Source organism: Rissa tridactyla, chromosome 6, assembly GCF_028500815.1.
Source record: "Rissa tridactyla isolate bRisTri1 chromosome 6, bRisTri1.patW.cur.20221130, whole genome shotgun sequence".
NCBI classification, from domain to species: domain Eukaryota; kingdom Metazoa; phylum Chordata; class Aves; order Charadriiformes; family Laridae; genus Rissa; species Rissa tridactyla.
The window spans coordinates 57,970,251-57,988,984 of record NC_071471.1 but is presented as its reverse complement, the minus strand read 5'-3'; the positions used below and the strand labels follow the sequence as shown (position 1 = coordinate 57,988,984).

The 18,734-nt window shown below is 60.0% G+C and overlaps 1 protein-coding gene across 7 annotated transcripts in view; it reads right to left on the bottom strand.

The window, feature by feature from the left end:
• Window positions 1-2,120: 2,120 nt before the first annotated feature.
• KCNIP2 (potassium voltage-gated channel interacting protein 2) overlaps window positions 2,121-18,734 on the bottom strand; it is a 46,742-nt gene continuing 30,128 nt past the window's right edge. For 3 of the 7 annotated variants that reach the window (XM_054206150.1, XM_054206149.1, XM_054206148.1), the window contains exons 2-8: window positions 6,709-6,833; window positions 6,230-6,299; window positions 6,065-6,135; window positions 5,436-5,543; window positions 4,954-5,058; window positions 4,621-4,683; window positions 2,121-4,291 (exon numbers count right to left, since the gene is read on the bottom strand). In XM_054206150.1, the coding sequence (XP_054062125.1) occupies window positions 4,244-4,291; window positions 4,621-4,683; window positions 4,954-5,058; window positions 5,436-5,543; window positions 6,065-6,135; window positions 6,230-6,299; window positions 6,709-6,833 (590 nt within the window). In that variant the 3' untranslated portion in view covers window positions 2,121-4,243. Of the gene's footprint in view, window positions 4,292-4,620; window positions 4,684-4,953; window positions 5,059-5,435; window positions 5,544-6,064; window positions 6,136-6,229; window positions 6,300-6,708; window positions 6,834-8,015; window positions 8,931-13,796; window positions 17,033-18,734 lie in introns of those variants that run through there. The other 4 variants (XM_054206151.1, XM_054206147.1, XM_054206152.1 and 1 more) reach the window with 4 other exon arrangements.

Sequence of the window (18,734 nt, the reverse complement as noted above, 5' to 3'; positions counted from 1 at the left end):
GATTAAAAGCATATCCCTTGCTGATTTGGGCACTGTTCACCCTTACCCAGCTCACTCAGCTCTCCCAAACCCCTCCCTGGTATTTTCTGAAGTCTGTTTCCTGCTCTTTAACCTTATTTCTACCAGTGATATTTTGGTGTGATGAGAAACTCAAGACAGGTCTGTTTCTGGCTCCACCTATACCCATGCTCAGGAAGCTGCAGCAGAGACCCTGGCCAAGGAGCATCTCTAGTTACTGTCACATCCAATTTAAAGCTTTCAAAGAGCAAAAATAGAAATTGTACTGCTGCCCCTAAATAACAACTGGCTAAATTTATTAATACGTAACAAAGCTTTACAGAAGTGTTAGAGAGGAGAAGTGCACAGACTTTGGGTGGAAAACACTCAGTACTCTCATACCACCGCGTGCAGGACTGGACAGTTGGCTGGTAGGTCAGAAGGGACCCTAAAGCAGGCTTGCACTCACAGCTTTGATCATCCCAAAATAATCCTGTGGTGACAATTCCCCCAGCGTTGGGATCTCATCCTTTTACAAGATGCTTGTGTTTCTAGGCAGCATTCGGGATGCTGGAGTGAATCACTGCCCCAGGCTGCATCAGCTGCCTCATCCAGTTGCTCAGCTGTTTTCCCACATAGCCACTGTTCTTTTTTCCTCTGAAAGCTGGGAAAAAAAATGGCTTGAAACAACACAAGGCCACCCTTTTCTAAGGACCCATCAGCTCTTACCTCCATTCTCAGCATAGACCCGACAACTTTGCTGTTACCCACCTTTAAATGCCGCATCCTAACAAGGGACACCTGGTGCCAAGCCCTGCCTCACACAGCAGCTTCTCCTAACAAGCTGATGACACCCCTGGAGGGACTGATCCAGTCCTCCCTGCCCTCAGCCCCTTTCCCGAGGGCCTGCCCCAGGGTGGAGCTAAGCAGAGATTATTTTTTGACTCCCAGGTTCAGCCATCCCCCCCACCCCATAGCTACCGGCTGCGATCCCTGGACAAATATATTCCCACTTGGCATGAAAAGGCTACGGTGGCATTTGAGGGCTGAGTAAGCCCCACAGCACCCTTTTGCCCCTTGTCATCCCTACCCCTCACCCTGGGAGAGGGACCCCACCCGTGGCTTACAACATCCCTGTGCCACAAGAGGGCACGTCAAGCTCACAGATGACATTGCCCAAAAATAGCAACCAGCCAAGCAGAGCTCACGGGGGATAGGATATACTGGGAAGGGTGGGTTAGAGGGGGAAAATGCACTCAGGCTCATTCATACTGCTGTACACAGACCTTGGTGATTGCCAGTGGGTCAAAAAGGTCCCTGGGGAGTCAGAGGCTTTGGAAAGAGCAGACTCGCAGCTTTCCCAGTCCCATGATGGTAATTCTCCCCATAGCTAAAGCCCATTATTTTAAGATGTCTGGGTCTCCAGGCAGCTCTTCACATTGAGCTTTCAGTTCTTGGACCACAGACTGCATAACGCTGGAGGTGTCACTGTCCCACACCAGGTCCGTGATGCTGTTATTCTCCTGATTTCTTACTCACTTGCTTCTTTTTTCTTCTTTGTTTTGCTTCAAGCCATTTTTCCCAGTTCTCAAGGCTGTGTTTTACCAAGGATCAGTGATTGCCCATCCATTCACATCCCTAAGAAAAATCCCTTTCCAGTCCATACCTACCTCTTCTAGGTGGTAGCTGACCATCTACCTCTTAGCTCAGCCTTAAATGACCCATCCTAACAAGGGCCACCTGGTCCCAAGCTCAGGTTCACTCAGCAGCATCTCCTGACGAGCTGAAGACACACTTGACAGCCCCACTCCTGACACCTGACACACTCGGTATGTGTGTGTCACCCTGTTAGCCTAAAGCCTCTTAGCAGGGGAAAGACTGTATTTATGGGGCCATCAATGGCGTGGCCAGGCTGTTTGGGACCCTGACCAGCTCAGGGTGCAGCCTGTCCCCCACGCAACCTCCCAGAGCACCCATGCAGAGCAAACTGCAGCTGCAGCATCCCAAAAAGACTGCCAACCCTCTGCGGAGACCCTCGGACCCTATTTCCCGCGTCCCCCACCAGACGACTGACAGATGCAAAGATGTTAACGGTGGTGTGCATAGCGATTGTGGTTAGATTTTATTGGTTTTTTTGTTGCTTTTTTTTTTTTTAACCCATATTATTGTTATAATACAAAATATACAGACTGGAGATGCCAAGCGGGTTGTGGGTCACCATGCCCCGGAGTGGGGGGGGTGGGGGTGGGGGGTCACACCATGCGACCTGCAGCGTGAGGGAGGAGGCAGCATCTGCTCCGTGTGGCCGGTGGGTACCCCAGAGAGCCTGGGAAGAGGGAGGACTGGGGGGGAAGGAGACGGGAGGGTTAAGGATCGGGATACCTGCCCTCCCACCCTTGGGAGACTGCAAGTGGGAGCTCAGCCCCACGGCAAACCCAAGGAACAGGACTTGTGAGATGAACGATGTGTTGAATGAACCTAAAAAAACCGCATCATTTCTGCAGGGGCTGGGCCAGGGACAGTCCTGCTGGGGAGCAGCCCCGTAGCTTCAGCTCAGGGCCCTGGGGGGGGCTGTTTCTAATGGCTCCGACACCAGGGGCTTGGCCTGGGTCTGGGGCCTGGCCCGGGTCTGGGGTCTGGCCCAGCATGGGTACTGGCCTTGCTCATCCCCACCCCATTGATCCCAGACGCCGCAGCTCAGGCCAGCCCTGGCTGCCCTTGTCTGCTAAGGATGCGGAGGCTGGAGCAGCAGAGCTAGGGGCTGCTGGGGCCAGGTACGTTCCCAAGGCCTGTGGGATTGCACAGAGGGGCTTCTGGGGTTGGCATGGGGTCATTAGCCCACGGGCATCACTGTCCCAGCTACAACTCGGAGGGATACGTGAGCAGGACAGGTCTGCCTGCACACACGCAGCTCCGAGGAGCTGGTGGTGACAAAGACGTGGGGAGCCCCAGGGTGCTGGCTCCACCCCTGGGGTCCCCAGGCTGGCTCTCTCATGGCCGTGCCAGGAGAAAGGGCTGAGCCCACCTCCCCCGAGGTGACTCACCAGCCCGCTGGCAGCACAGCAACGACTCCTGGCTGGCCCCAGCCTTGACTTTCTCCCCAGGGAGCTGCCAGCTCAGCCATGTCCCCAGCACAGGGCTCTGCCTGTTGGGGACACCTCTCTGCCCCACTGCTCGCTCCCTGGCTCCCCAGGCAGCAGGTGGGCTGGGACGGGTCAGGGCACGGAAGCAGGGGAAGGTCATCAGCAAACGATGCTGCGTGGCCATCACGCCTAAAGGCCGGGGTGGCCGCAGGAGCCCAGCACACCTCCCTCCTCCATGTGTCCCCATATCCTGGCCGCCCTGTCCTCACTGGCTGCCCTGCCCACAGGGAGGGGTGGGAAGGGTGTCTCTCCATTGGAGCCTCAAAGTGGGTCCCTGAGGTCCCCTGTGTGCCAGCACCCCGAACTCAAGGGACAGGGGCTGAGGTTGTAGCTCTCCCAGCCCAGCATCCTCCATCCTGGGGGACCAGTGCCACAAGAAAGCACCTTTAGTCTCCCCTCTCCCCATGTCAGGATGGACCTCCTAGGTCTAACTGGGCCCCCTGGGATCAGAGGCTACCCCCCACATCTCATACAGCGATGAACCCCGAGTGCCTGTGTGGCTGCCTTCTCCAGGCACAGCCCCTCTGCCCACCCACCGGCCCAGGGGCTGGGCAAGGAGGGTGTCCAGTGGCTCATGGCCGACATGCCATCCATGCTCCCTGCAGCAGGGCACAGCTGGGGCAGGGGAGGAAGCCGAGGCACTGGCGCCCATTGCAAGACTTTATTGGTTTCTAGACAGCATCGCTGGAGGGTTTGGGCTGGAGCTGGGGCTGGGGGCTCCCGGGGCTGGGGAGGGTCAGGGGTGGGGGAGCCATGGCTGCACGGGGTGCTGTGCATGTGGGAAGCCTCTATTGCAGCCCGAGACTGCGGCTTCCCTGCCAGGAAGGGGTGCAGGGAGGTCCATCCGGGCCAAACGCTCGCCCCGTGCCAGGCGTGCCCACGCTCCGATGTCCAGGAGCACCTGCTTGGGGTCCCCCGAGGAAAGCAGAGCCAGCCCAGAGGGAAGGGAAGATCCCACCGCTGACCACATCTCTGGGAACGGAGGCTCCTTCCTGTGGGGGTGTCTGTGCAGCCGGCAGAGAGAAGGCTCAAAGGAAAAGTCGAGAGAGAAGCAAATTCTGGGCCCAGTGGCAGGAGAGCTCAGCTGGAGGCAGGTCCGGGAGCTAAATCACGTTGTCAAAGAGCTGCATGGACCGCATGATGTTCTCATCCTGCAAGAAGGAGGTGGGGAACAGGTGGGTTGGGCACAGAGCAGTAACCTGGGCAGCTCCCCCCAAACCTGCCTTTATCCTCGTGGCAGCTCTGTCCCCCTGGACAAGAGTCCCAGGGATTACAGGCAGTTTCCAAGCCCTACTGAGATGCACAGCTCTCATCTGCACAAAGATACCAGCATGGATATGGTTCCCAAAGGAGAGCCCCAGCCTTGCCCCTTGGAGACCTGCCTTCACCCCCTCTCTGCCAGGAGACCAGTGAGGGGACAGAGGTCCCCAAGGGACAGGGAGGTGGCCCAGCCCCAGAGCAGTGCTGCTGGTAGCTTTACCTTCTGGCAGGACTCCAGGAACTCCTCGATTGTCACCACGCCATCCTTGTTTCGGTCCATTTTCTGCAGACAAGCACAGCACGGAGGGCATGGCAGCAAGAGCTCCAGCCCCAGGGAGAGCCCAGCACCACCTGCCTGGGTCCCACAGGGGCTGGACACAGCGCACCCCTGCCCCAGCCATCCCCAAGCACCCAGCAGGACCAGGATGTCTCCCTGGCTCCAGCACAGCCCTGCTTCATCCCCAGTGCGTGTTTTCTCCTGCACCATGCCACGTTTTGGGCAGCCACCGGCTCTGTGCTGGAGCTCTGCTTCCCCAGGACATGCTCGGCTCACCTGGAAGAAGTTCTCCACATGTTCCCGGGGTGCTTCCTCCCGCATGGCTGGGTAGGTGTACTTGCCCATCATGTCATAGATGGACTTCATGATGTCCAGCATTTCCTGGAGGGAAGGGGGTTGCAGGGTCAACATGGGGCTCTGCCTCTGTCTAGTCCCCAACCCACACCCTTTTGGTGATGCTCCTGAAGGACCTGTGGGGTTCTCACGCACGTTTCTGCCAGCTCCGTGCATGGTGTGGGGCCATGTGTGTGTGCCTGCAGGTGCAATGGAGACCCAAAGCATTACACCTTTCATCCACCCTCCACCCCAGAGACACACCAGTGCCAGGAGGGACCTGTTTGCAAAGCTGAGCTCAGTAATTATTGACCCCTGCCAGCTCTCCTCCAGAGCTCAGCCAATGCCCCTGAGTCCTGCCCTCATCCCTGTTGGGCACAGACCTGCGCTGGCCCCAGGTACCAGCCCAGACCCCCCCATCCCACCTCTTTGGTGATGCAGCCGTCTTTGTTCAGGTCGTAGAGGTTGAAGGCCCAGTTCAGGCGATCATCAATGGTGCCCCGCAGGATGACGGACAGCCCAGACACAAAGTCCTGCAAGGATGGACAAGGCAGGTGGATGGGAGTTACAGCCACAAAGGGTCTCATGGACACAGAGGGCAGAACCTTGCTTGTCCCTCCCGCAGAGGGAGAACTCAGACCCAAGGCAGATATGCCCCAGAGCTGACAAGGGAAACGTTGAGTATCAAAAAGAGCCTGGGGAAAACCGATTGCTTGTCCCCAAATATGTCCCACACTAGTTCTTTGGGTCACAGCACCCAAGAGGACAACATGCATCGGGACCTGCTGTTCAGCCAAAGCCTGAACAAGATGCAGCCATGGCTGTGCCTGCCAGTCTGGGTACCTACAAGACACTAGCCAGAAAATATAGGAAGCCCCCTTTTTTGTTGCTTTTCACTGTTTTTCCACTGCCTCTGTGAATTTAATAAGTGCCACCAGCCCCTGGGAAGCTCTTCATCCATCTGCAACAGCAACACTGCTCAGCCCAGCCTGTGGTACCTGAAGGGACGTGCCCTCCCTGCCCCACTGCCATCCCCTCCTCGGCCACAGCTCACCTCAAAGCTGACGGAGCCATCGTGGTCAGTGTCGAAGGCGTTGAAGAGGAAGGTGGCGTATGTGCTGGAGTCTGCGGGGAGACCGACAGTGTGAGGGGGTGTTGTGTGACCCCCCGCCCTGCGGAGGCACCCCTGCGGGGCATGGGGATGGGGGCAGGCACTCACCTCCCTGCGGGAAGAACTGTGAGTAGATCTGCTTGAAGTTTTCTTCATTGACGATGCCGCTCGGGCACTCCTGCCAGGGCAAGCCACATTGTCACCTCCCCATTGTGGAGAGGGGCCGAGCATCCCCCTAAATCCCTGTGGCTCCCTTGCCTTGCCCCCTGGCGCTGCGCTGCCTGGTGGAGTGGCTGGCAAGGCTGTGTGGAGCATCTCCCTGATTTTGTGGGCTGCACCCCTCGCTGGAGGGGCTCTGCATCCCAGGCACCCAGGGAGGAGGCTCTCTGCACCGAAGGGATGGAGCACAGGATCAGGCCACCCCACTGAGCTCCCTGGAAGTGGAATCAGGCCGTAGCCTGATAGAAACTTCAACCCCAAGGTCCCGAAAACCTTTGCAAACCCCAGGCACCACTGGGCGCAAAGCATCCTCCGAGCTTGACGTTGCAGCGGGGGGAGGCTAGCAAAGCTGGTCGAGGGGTACTCACATTCTTGAAGCCTCGGTAGAGGACCTGCAGCTCTTTGCGGGTGAACTTGGTCTGCTCCTGGAGCTGCTCCAGCCCCTCGGGGCGGTGGCAGACGGTGGAGAGCTCAAACTCATCCTCAACGCTGTCTGCAAGGAACCCAGGGGAAGAGAGGGCAGCTGAGGCCAGCACCGTCCTGCCTGCCCTGCTGTGCTGGGGGGCAGGAGATGCACCTTGCACAGCACACCCCATCCATGGTGACACATTTTTGGGGTACCCTGCTCAGCCAGAGTTGGGTATATGCCAGCAGGGGACACTCAGAGACACCCTGGGGGCAGACCAGCAGCTGACACTGGGCAACAGTCCCCCCAGTCCCCCATACAGAACAGGCTGGGCAGAAGGGGGGCGTGAAAGCCCCCCAGTGCTGAGAGCCCCCCAGTGCTGAGAGCCCCCCAGTGCTGAGAGCCCCCCTACCTGCCCTTCTCCTCCCCCTGGCACATGCATCTGCCCTGCAGAGCCAAGACCCTGGACATCCCACAGGTGTGTGCTGCACTGGAGCTCATGTCCAGCAGGAGAGCTGCGCCCCAGAACCTCCAGCCCCAAATGCCCCCCCAGCCTTGCCTAGGCCCTGCCCTGCCCCTTGTGCCCCCGCCTTAATCGATGGTTTCTCCCCACCATCTGGCAAGCTGCACGACCTCAGGCCGCAGCAGCCAGCACCCCCAGATCCCACTGCAACCGAGGGGCTGCGGCCCCACAGCGGTTACCCCCCCCTCTGTGGGGCAGCTCAGCCCTTGCCCCCTCCATACTCACCTCTTCTCCCAGGGGGTATCAGCTCACACCACGTGGCAGGGGATGACCCCAGCCAGGGACTCGGACTCACCGAGGGGCCAAGCGTAACCAGTGCAGGCCGGGTAGGGGGCTCTGGGCAGCTCTGTGCTCACTCCCTGCTCAGCCCCTTTCACCCCCCCTATCACATCTCCATCTCCAAACTGACACCGAGCTTTGAGCAACAACCCTCCCAGCCCTTAAACCAGCACCAGGAGGGTCCCATTGCCCCGAGGCAGCTCCAAAGCGGGTCTTGCCGCTGAGCATCCTGTGGGAGACGCTCCTGGGAGCTGGAGAGGGGGAAAAACCAGCCTGGAAGCAGGCAAGGAGAGAGGTGGTTGTAGAGCCCATTGGATCGCACCCCTCCGGGGCAGGGCTGATCCTGACAGTCCCAGCCTCAGCACAGCGGGGTGGCAGAGGCATCCCTTTCCCGCGGGCAGGGCCAGGGCGGAGGGCAGGCAGCAACACTGCTGGGGACACACACACACAAAGGCAAGAAGAAGCACTTGCTTTCGCTGAGCGAGGGGATGGATTTGGGCCGGCAGCAGGGCAGCAGTTTGAGGAATCGCTGCTTCAGCGCTTTTTTAGTTTGGCCCGGCGGGTTGCCTGGAAGAAAGAAGGAGTCACCAAGCAGAAGAAGAGTTAACGGAGCAGCGGCCCCCGGACCCGGTGGGCAGCGGGGTTGGGCACCCGGCACAGGGCGAGCGGGGCCGGAGGCAGCACATGCAGCGCGACGCCGGAGGAGCAGGAAGGCGAAGCCCAGCCCAGGCTCTGCTCGGCCTTTCTGCTTCATCCCAGGACAAACCCAGCACTGGAGTTTTCCTCCTGGGGAAGGAAGGGGGTGACAAAAGGGCAACCCTGCCGGGCTACTCACACCCAGCACCTCTGCACAAACCCCCCATTGCAACGTGTCGGGGTGTGCTGGAGACATCCAGCAGCCCAGAGACCCAGGAGATGGCAGGGCTACCCTTTAGCCTGGAGGCCAAATACCTGCTCTCTGGGATCCTCCCCTCCCCAAGGGGCTATGCAGGGAGGCAGGGCAGGATGGAGCCCAAGAACCAGCCTGTGGCTGAGACAGGGCTTTGCATCCTCCCCAGAGCTCTGGGCTGGGTTTGATCCTGCTGGCAGCCGACGGCTGAACGCGAAGCATGCACCGAACCCAGCCATGCAGCCCGGACTGCAGCGTGCACCCCCACCCCAGCGTGGCACTGGGATCCCAGCCCAGGGCTCTGCTTCGAGACAGCCAGAAGGGGAATGGGGCTCAGGGCTTTGCCTCGGCCAGGCTATGGGGGCAGGGTGAAGGGCTCACCATGTCAGCCTGGCCCGTAGCCATGGCTTCCAAGTGGCTCTGCATAAACAGCAAGCCCCCTCGCTGCACAGACCTTCCCCCCCCAACCCTATTCCCCCATCTGGACCCCAGTGGCTTTGCTCAGCCCCATCTCTCCCTGCTGGCACTGCCCCATGGCTGCAGACCCACTCCCTCCCTTCCCACAGTGTCTCAAGCCAGCAAACCCAGCGCAGGACTAAGGCTGCAGGCAGGGAGGGGGATGAAGGCCATGCCGGGCTCCAGCCCCCAGAGGTAGGCAGAGAGCGGCACGGGGCACCGACGGGATGAAAAGTGCAAAGTCCCTTTGGGGATGTGCTGTCACAGCTTTTGATCCAAGCGCCCTGGACATTTGCAGGCAGCAGGCCACAATGCCTGCGCACCCTGAGCCCTGGTTTTGGGGTTGTTTCTCTAGGGGGGTAGCAGATGGGGCTTCTCCAGCAGCTTTCTCAGCCTTGTGGGGCTGAGCTGAGCCCTGGGGGCTGGGGAAATAGTGCTGCTTGGTACCCAGATCCAATGCCCAGAGGAAGACCTTGGTCTGCAGGCAGCTCCATCACCCTGGGGCGATGGAGAACAGCTCCAGGAGGTCATTGTCCCACAAAGCCACTCAGAGAAGGCAAACTTGTCCCCAGGGAAACAGCATCCACAGTAGGGTGCCAGTGACACACAAATGCACAGGGATGCACGAATGCACCCCCTGGCATTTGTCACAGGGTGACAGAGGCAAGGGTGAGGGCCAGGATCTTGGTGCTGGCAGCACAGCCTGGCCCCTGTCTGCTCTGGGGTTTGTGGGCAGGTGAGGAACGAGGCTTTCTCCTTCCTAGAAGCGGGCATCAGTTGTGCCTAAAACATGATTTCAGCCCAGCTACTTTTCCAGGACTTTAATTTGCAAAGGGAAAGGGAAATTGCACCTTTCAGCCTTCCAAGGATGCCCTGGGGCCAGGTCCCTCCAGCAGAGCCGAACTGTGGGAACAGACCTGGGAGGCAGGAGCAGCCCCATTGCCCAGGGGAAAGGGATGGGACGGGCAGAGCAACAGCCGGCGCCAGGGTGATGGACCAGGGGAGGGAGGGAAACCACACAGCGAGAGAGATGCAACAGAGAGTAAACTGTGGTTGGACTCACAGGGGCAGCAGGTATAGGCACGTGCAGTAGGTCAGGTCAGGTGCAAGTTACACTTTAGTTTGTTATAAAGAAGGAAAAAGAAAAAAAAAATAAAGAACATGGGCGTTTTCTTAAGGAGGAAACTAAAGAGGGCCCGATTTCAGGGGCCCCGGGGCAGGGGAGGGAGCACGTTCAGCACATGCAGCTTAACAACAGGAGAGGGGTGACCAGGGATGGGGTTTTGCTGTCCTGGCTTTGGTGCACCCGAGGGCTCTGCTGGGGAGGACGTTCCGTTCTCCTTTCTGTCCCCCAGCATCCATGTGAGCAAGTCCCAGGGCTCCCTCGGCTCCCCCGCACTGGGAAGCAGCTCTGCCCGAAGATGGGGAGTGGAGCCCAGCCATGTGCTGTCCTGCTGAGCACACAGGACACCTGCAGCACAAAGCCCTGTGCCTGCTCTTTTTCCAGATGTCACTCTGTCCTCCACCCCTCTGCAAGAGCCATCAAGTGGCTGGCACAAAACAAGCCAACGGAAAGGGCTGGCAGTGTTTTATCTGCGGCAGGAGGTCTGCTGGGTTAAGTGGCTTGTCGCTTTCCATGCATCACTCCACAGCCCAGCGACTTCAAAACACACTTACACACAAGCAGAGCCTCCATCCTTGGGCAGCACCAAAAGGGGAAGGGATTTCCCATCCCCACCTCCACATGCTGTTGAAATGTATCCTGGAGGTTGCTGGATACTGGCTCTGAAGGGACCCACAGCAGGTAGATCCCAAACCCCAGCAGTGACCACCACTGGGATGGCCATGGACCACTTTGTATTGAGCCACCAGCAGCTGATGTACCCTTGGGGGCTGGATCCAGCCAGTGCTGCCATGTCGGGGGGTTACACGGTGCTGGGCTGACACCTCTCTTCCCAGGGAGGACCCAAACCTGGTCTGGTCTCTCTGGTCTCCCCAGAGAGAAAGCAGGACCTGGGGTCAACTCGATGCATAACCATGTCCCTGCCCTCCCCACAGAGCCAAAGCCACCAGTGCCCTCCCAGCAACAGCTGACTGGGGAGACCAACCCATCCCTTCCACAGCACCCTCCTGCTAGAAAAGACCCTACAATAACAAACCAACAGGCAGTGCCAACCACCTTCCCCACCAGTAACCCATCAATAAACGCATCATCACAATGAGTGAGAACCCTCCCAGTGTCCACAGCTCAGTGCCTGGGCAAAGCACCATTCCAGGATGGGAGCAGAGCACCAGCAGGCAGAGGGTGGGTCATGCAGCCCCCACAGCCCCTTCTTGGCCCCATGGGGTAACACCAGGTCAGTCGTGAGGTCAGAAGGAGCTGGTACCCCAGGGGCGATCTGCCCTAGCACCATGCCCTAGGAGGAGGGCTGGCAGAAGGCAGCTGGGTGAGGGGACCCCTCTGCCTTTTAAGATGTCCTGGCTGGGAAGAAGGAGGGCAAACCCCAGCCAGTATAGAGCCAGAAGAAGGGGCAGGGCAGGGCCAGGGGAGCATGGGGAAGGGGTCGGCAGTTCCCAGAACATGCTCTTTTCAGTAGAAGAGCCTCCATCCTGTTCCAGAGCATCGTCTTTTCCTGGGAGGCCAGAGGCACATCCCCAAGCTCCCCCTGCCAGGACATGTCTCCGAGTCCATCCAGGCAGTGATGCTCAGCTGCCCCTACCACCTGTGGCTTGTGGTCATCCCTGTGCAGGGCTCAGCTCTGAGCGGGGTCCACCAGCCCCCGGCTCAGCTCCCCCTCTACAGCACCTAGCCTCGGGCAGTGCCACCTTCTGCTCAGGGGGACCACAGCTCTCCGGGGTCTGCAATGAAGGCCAGCAGGAGGAAGAGACAGTGAGCTCCCCCACCCGCCCCGGGGAGGGTCAGGATGGGTCCTGCGAGCAGCAGCTTTGCAAATGACCCTCATTAGTCAGCGGTGACAGAACTGAGCACAGCCAGGGCCAAGGTGCCTGCAGCAGTCGCTGGGGCCAGACAGTCATCCATTAGGGGAATGAAATCAGAGCTGGCATCTCCAGGGGCAGAGGACGGACAGAGAGTCCCTGTCCTGGGGGTGGGACAGGGGTGGCCTCAGCCCGGACACCCAGAGCCAGCAGGGCTGGAGGAGCTGTGAGCAGCAAAGCTGCCGTGCAAGACCTGAAGTTCATGGGACAGCAGAGACTCAGAGCTGGGACGCTCCCCAGTGCCAGAGAGGGGAGAGGGGGGATGTGGGCCAGAAGGGCTACAGAGCAGAGTGGGACTCACAGTGGTGCTGTCCCCATTCCCATTCCCAGCCTGTGACAGCGCTCCCAGACAGCCTGGCTGTGCCCAGAGGAGATGTTGGCAGAATAATAATTTTTCAGGCCACACTACATACAAAATTTTGCAAGAAAGGAATGGGATGGGATACACGTACCAAGGCACAGTGGACCTCAGGGACTCCCCAAAAGGAGCAGGTAAGGCCGCAGGACCGGGACAGACATGTGCCACAAAAACCCACTTGCAGGGACACATCCTGCCCTGTTCCCATCACCACCTCCATGGCAGGGACATCTCTGGCAGCAGCAATCGGTGCATCCAAGGTGCCAGAGGAACTGCCCAAGAAATGCCCCAGCAGAGCAGCAGCTCCTCTTGGCTGCAGGCAGCGTGTCCCATTAGAGAGCTGGTGCCCTGCATAGCCATTTCCCAGATATCATCCATACCGTCCCCAGTAAGGCACATGTACGAAGCCTGGATATGCCTCAGCCACAGCCCAGGCAGCTCAGGGACATCCTCCATCACAAGGGGGTTGAAAGCACCTCCTGGGCTCAGTGGCCTCCTCCCCTCCCTCTGTTCAGTCACTAATTGCTCCTCTGATCACTCCTAGCCGCACATCACCCCATCACAGCTCCCAACCCCGGGATCTGGCCGCCGGAGGGGATGCGATCTGCAGCCCCTTCATCTGGCAGCATCCCCAGCACCAGCCAGAAGGCAGAGGGCTTGGGGGCAAGAAAAAAAAAACAACCCTAAATCGCACTCATGCACAGTCTGTTGGCAGCGCTTGTCTGAGCCAGGACTGTCCGTGGCAGAGCCGAGGACAGCAGCAAAAGCAGACAAGCCAGCTGCACCGTGCAGTGCTCTGCACTCCCGCCCTCGCCAGGCACAACCAACAGGTCCCACATCCCTTGTTCCGACGCGTTCCGAGTCCTCTTGCCTGGCCACATCCAGCCTTGTCCTTAGCACCCACCTGCCAAGCCAGGGAGCTCAGCACCCACGGCAGCCCCTTCCCTCCCCAACCCTGGCACAACCCCACAGGGAGGGTGAAGGGGCCGGGGGCTCCAGCCTCTTTTAGCCATGCTCCCCCCGTAGCCACCAGCTCCTGCGGCAGCAGGGAAAGCTTTGTCCTGCATCACTCCACATCCATCCCTCCCTGCCCCCAGCTCCCACCCCTCTCCCCAGACCCAGTCACCTGCAGCCCTTTTCCCCATCATCTGACAAAGCCTGGCTCCCTGCATTCCAAAGCCCCCAGACTCCAACACCCCAGACAGTCCCAGGCCCCCAGCACCCCACACAGCACTGCACCCCAATGCCCTGAGATATTCCCACCCCAACAGCCCTCATACCCCTGCACCCCAGTGCCCTCTAAGCACCCTAACACTCCCAAACGCCCCCGACCCCAACCTCCAGACACCCTCACTTCCCCAGCTCCCTACACCCTAATGCTGCCAGGCACCCTCCCATACCCTAATGTCCCCCTAAAATGCCCCAAAACACACTAATCCTTCCAAGTCTCCCTCAAGCACTCTGCAGCCCCTCGGACGGGAAATGAGGAGCACCTCCACCACAACTGCCCCATCCCATCGCAACCCCATCCCTATCCCCCTGTCCCACCTCCACTGGCCAGGTCGATGATGCCCAGGACATGGAGTAGCTTGAGGCTGGAGCAGAGCAGCAGGATGATGCCCACCGTTTGCAGCCCCTGCAGATCCCAGGGTGCCCCAGCAACCGACATCCCCCAGACGTGCAGCCCCAGCAGGCAGCTGGTCTGGCAGTAACAGACCCAGCAAGGGAGGAGAGGGGAGGGCAGGGGAGGAGAGACCTGCCTTGGCCCTCCCTCTTCCCGCCCCGGCACCCTCTGGGGTCCCTCAGGGCACCCAGGCTGCAGGGGAACTGAGAGCCCATGCATATGCCCAAGGGACTTAGGGGCCAGCTCTCACCCCAGTTCCCCCGGGGAACCTCACTGTTGTCACTCTGCACCTACACAGCCTGGCACGGGCACCCCGCAGCCCCCGAAAGCTGTGGAGGGGTGCAGAGCTGGCACCAATGGGTGCGTGGAGGAGGCTCAGCTGCCCCCGGTTCCCACCCCAACAGCACCATGTGGTGGCACCGACCCTGGAACTCAATCACTCACAGTCCCCCAGGACACTGCTGCCACCCAGCCCAACGCAGCACCTCCGCCCCATCCCAGGCCACCAAACCTGTCCCCCAGCAATGCCGCCAACCTGCATGCACCCACAACACAGCACAAGGAGCTCCCAGCCTCAGGGCTCAGACTTGTCCACTGATCACCTCCATGGACACCTGCCATCCGCACCTCTTCCCTCTGCACCTGCTGGGGGAACATCTGCATCTCTCCACACAGCAAGTAAGTCACAGCCATCTGCAAGATCCGTGGCATGTAGAGAAGCTGCAGCCGGGGGCTGCCGGCCCTGGGTACTTTGCTTGCTGCTGGAGGGAAATGCACCCCATTCCACTCCGGGGTGCTCCCTGGAGGGAGGGCAGCGTGGCAGGGCGGCCAGCCAGGGTGGGGGTTCTCTGCACCCCATCCAAAGCCCTGCCTCGTGGGCAGCAGGGCAGAGACCCCAGCCTGGCAGTAGTGGTTATTAGAAAGTCTCTTTGAGCTAGTTTTCCACGCATCTGTCCCCTAAAAACTGCTTCTGATCTGGCCACCCCCTGCTCCAGCAGCACAGCAAGCCCCAGAACAGTGGCCCATGGGGAACGAGACATTTCCCTGCATCCCTGGGAGGGGATGCTGCAGCCAAGCACGGACAGCATGTGGGACCTCCTGCTGCCTGCACTCCGGGGACCACAACCACACAGAGCCCTGGCCAGGGCACCTCTATTCCCGCCTGTGCCCAGTCCAGGGGTCTAATCCTGCCCCTTGCAAGGGAGAGGTGAAAGAGACCCTGTTGAGCTCTCACAGCACCCTGCAGCCCAACACAAGCCTATGCTAGAGAGCCCCAGGCTGGCTTCAAGCCAGACCTTCCCATTGGACTCTGAGGTTTCATCCTCCACCAGCAGAGCAGGGCTGCAAAGAAGGGTTGTCTCAACAGGTTCCCTTACTCTCTAGCTTTATTGCTTTTTCTCCAGTCTGCAATTTTCTCACCTCCCTGTGGCTGAGCGATCTCCCTGCCCTTCCATCCACTGCCTCAGAGCATGTCCCTGGGGCAAGACAGAGCAGAGTGGGGTCCCTGCTCCATGTCCAGCCAGGTCCCCTTGCTCCCCTCTCCAGGCACATCAGCAACAGAAAGAACAAGCCAGGCCACAGGGAATTGGGAGAGAAGCAATGTGAAAAGTGATTAACGCGAGGCCGGCGGCAGAAGAGATTCAACAAGCTAATTACGTCTGGCTGGGCTGAGCGGGACGTGACACCACGCAGTGTCAGGGTTGGCGGGGTGCGTGCCACGGGCGCTGTGGTCCTCGGGGAGCTCAGTGCTGGGAGAGCTGCCCTGCCCTGGCTCCAGCCGCAAGGGTCACAGCCAAGAGCCAAGGAACCAGGGCCAAGTCCCCTTCTCCCCCAGCTTCACCCTCTCCAGGCAGGGTGAGACAGCACAGCCCATCCTGTGCCCACGCTGACAACCAGGGCTGATGTCCCTGGGTGTGGAACGTGTGGAAGATGCTCCACAGGGGGGAGCGTAGGGTCCCCAGCAGACCTTCTTCTCTAAGACCCCAGGATGTGGCCCAGCTACAGCATGCCTCGGTGTGTAAGGCCATGACGAGATCCAAACCCGGAGCCTGGCCATGACTATCAATCACACACCTCTGCCCCTTCCCCTCCCGCTTTGCAAGCCCTCACCATAAGCCAGCAGCTCTCTTCTGATTCAGCCACCAAACCCTGCCTAGCTCCACAGCCAGCTGAAAAACCTGCCAGCCCTTGGCAAAGGAAAGGGAAGGGTTAAACCCCCTGTGCACGGGAAAATCCCTGGTGCACCCCACCCCAGGGAACCCCAAGCTTCAACCTGGAGCACCTGAAGCTGTCCCACACCGGATTTCGATGTTCCGAGATCTACCCCACCCACAGCCGGCTTGCCTTGACCTCTTGGGTCTGTCAAACCCACCAGGCTGGATAATGCCCTGAGCCCAGGGACCCCTGGCACCGCACACCAAAGGGCTGGTCCCTCCCGCAGCCAAGATGCTGCGCTCCTGCCAAAGGGGTTCCTGGAAAGCAGGAGGAAAGCAGGGCTTGGCACAGGGCTTCACTATCGCCAGTGCCGCAGGGATGCTCATTTTCTCCCTCTCTGGAGGGACCCTCACCCTGAGCCAGTCACCAGGAGGTGGCCATGCTGCTCGCTGCCACCACCCTCCTGCCTGGCATCCTTTGGGGTGCCGGTGGCACCCAGCCGGGCTGCTGCCCCCTCCTCTTTCTCCCCAGACTTTGGAAGGCTTTGGCACCCTCTCCAGCTCTGCTTCCCCCTCCACATCTTCAGCTCTGGGGCAACAGCAGCAGCCTCCCAGGGAAGGCAGGGGCCAGCCCACCCCATGTCAGGGGCTTTCCACGACACCCCCAATCCTGCCTGCCCCATGCACGGACTCTGACCCAGCCGAGGCAGGGACAGCCCTGCCAGCCCTGGGCAGGCACCAATTATCACGCCAATAGCAATCTGCAGCTTCATCTAATATTCATCTGAGGCAGCTCTCCCGCCTTTTACCTCCCGCCCACCCCTCCTCCCAGCCGGGACCGATTGCTCCGCGTTGAATTATTGATGCTGCACTTCAAGAGCCAAAATCAATAGCGTTTCTCTTTGCCTGCCCCCTCCTGCGCGCTTGGCCAAAGTGGGCCCTTGGCAAGGGGCTTGGGAGCCCCCCAGGCAGCTCGGCAGTGCATGTGCAGCTCTGCCAGGAGATGTTCAGGGTGGCACAAGGCACTGGTAGGGTGACGTGGCCCATCAGTGATTAACCAACTGGTAAACAACACCAGCTCCGTCATCGATCACCCCTGGAGCGCAGAGTGCCCACAGGAGATGCTCTGACGCTGCTGCCAGACAGTGGCTCTGGCTGTGCCACCAAGGCTGCACGGGATCCGAGGGGGGACAGTGCCAAGGGGACATGGCAAGGGGGCGCAGACAACCAGCGCTCCCATCCAAGCCCTTGCGCAGAGGAGGGCCAGCTCCAAATGGAAGGATGGGTCACTCAGGGCCTCATCCAGCTGAGTTTGGGAACCCTTTGTGGGTTTTCCCCCTCCCCTCCACAGGTCAGACAGTGTCCCACCGCAAGATGCTCCCACCAAACCCTTCCCCAGGGCTAAGGCATTTTTCTGGTCTCCTCTGGAGATGCTCCATCCCCAGACCATCACTGTGGAGGCACAACACTTCCCAGCACACACCGTCCCCAGGAGACCACCAGCACAGCTTGGGCAGAGAGACAGCCACAGGCAGGGGGCCGGCAGGGACAGGGCAGGGAGAGCATGATGTGGCAGCCAGGACAGGGGAAGCACAGCAGGCGGTATCGATGACTCCTGAAGCGAGTGGCGGAGCCCCATGTCCATTAGCAGACCTGAGCCATTAGTGTACGGTTTCAGGCTTTTTGCGGTCCCTGGGCTGCCGCTGCCGGCACAGCTGGTAAACAACCCCCAGAGGGGACTCAGCATTTCCCAGCCCCAGACACTGCCTGGGACCTTCCCTGGAGAGCAAAGTCTCCTACCTGCTGCCTCCTGAGCCGAGGGGGTGACCCACACAACAGCATCTCACCCCCATCCCAACACACAGGCGCCCACCTGCAGGACTCCCCCTGCAGCACCCAGAGCTCTGCTCAACCTCCGCTGATTCCTGCCCCTTGAGCAACACCTTTCCCTCCCCTCCAGGCACCTTTTGGCGATGGGAGCAATTGCTGCCAATCTGGAGCACCTGGGTCCCACTCCCACTGCCACAGCTGGGGCAAATCTCCAGCCAGGCCAGGGGGACCCACAGCTCCCAATCGTGGGACAGGGCAGGCTGTGCCTCCCCATGCTGTATAGTGACACCATGTCCTCCTGGGGACGAGAGAGGACTGGTGGCAAGGCTGGTCCTTCACGGGAGGCAGGCATGCCACCATCCATCCCGGTTCCCTCTGGAGGGCTGCTGGCTGACAGGTACAAGGCTGGATGCAGGACACCCCATCTCCAACTTCCTGTCACTTGCGTGGGGACGAGTGTGCCCCAGGGGATGGAGGAGCACGTCCCAGGCAAGGAGCAGCAACACAGGCCAAGGGGTGGCCCCTGCCTTGTCTGCACCCCTCAGCAGGGTTGCTGCAGGGACCAGGGGGCTCACTGCCCCCACTGTCTCCACTGCAATCTATGCCACCACCTTTGGTCCAGAGCTTCATGGAGCTGCACAGGGAAGCAAAAGCACAGGGAAGGGGACAAAGCAGAGTCTGGGGGAGGCACCCCCCAAGTTACCAGCAGAACTGGGGAAGCGGGGGTCTAATCTGGGCACAGTCAACATGTTCCCCCCTGAGGCTCACAGGCAGGATGCCTGGCAGTTATTTCAGCTCTGTCTCAGTTTCCCTCCTGGCACAACCCACCTAGGAGCACTGCCGCTGGAGCACTGGGACAAGGAAAGCAGTTAAGCAGCA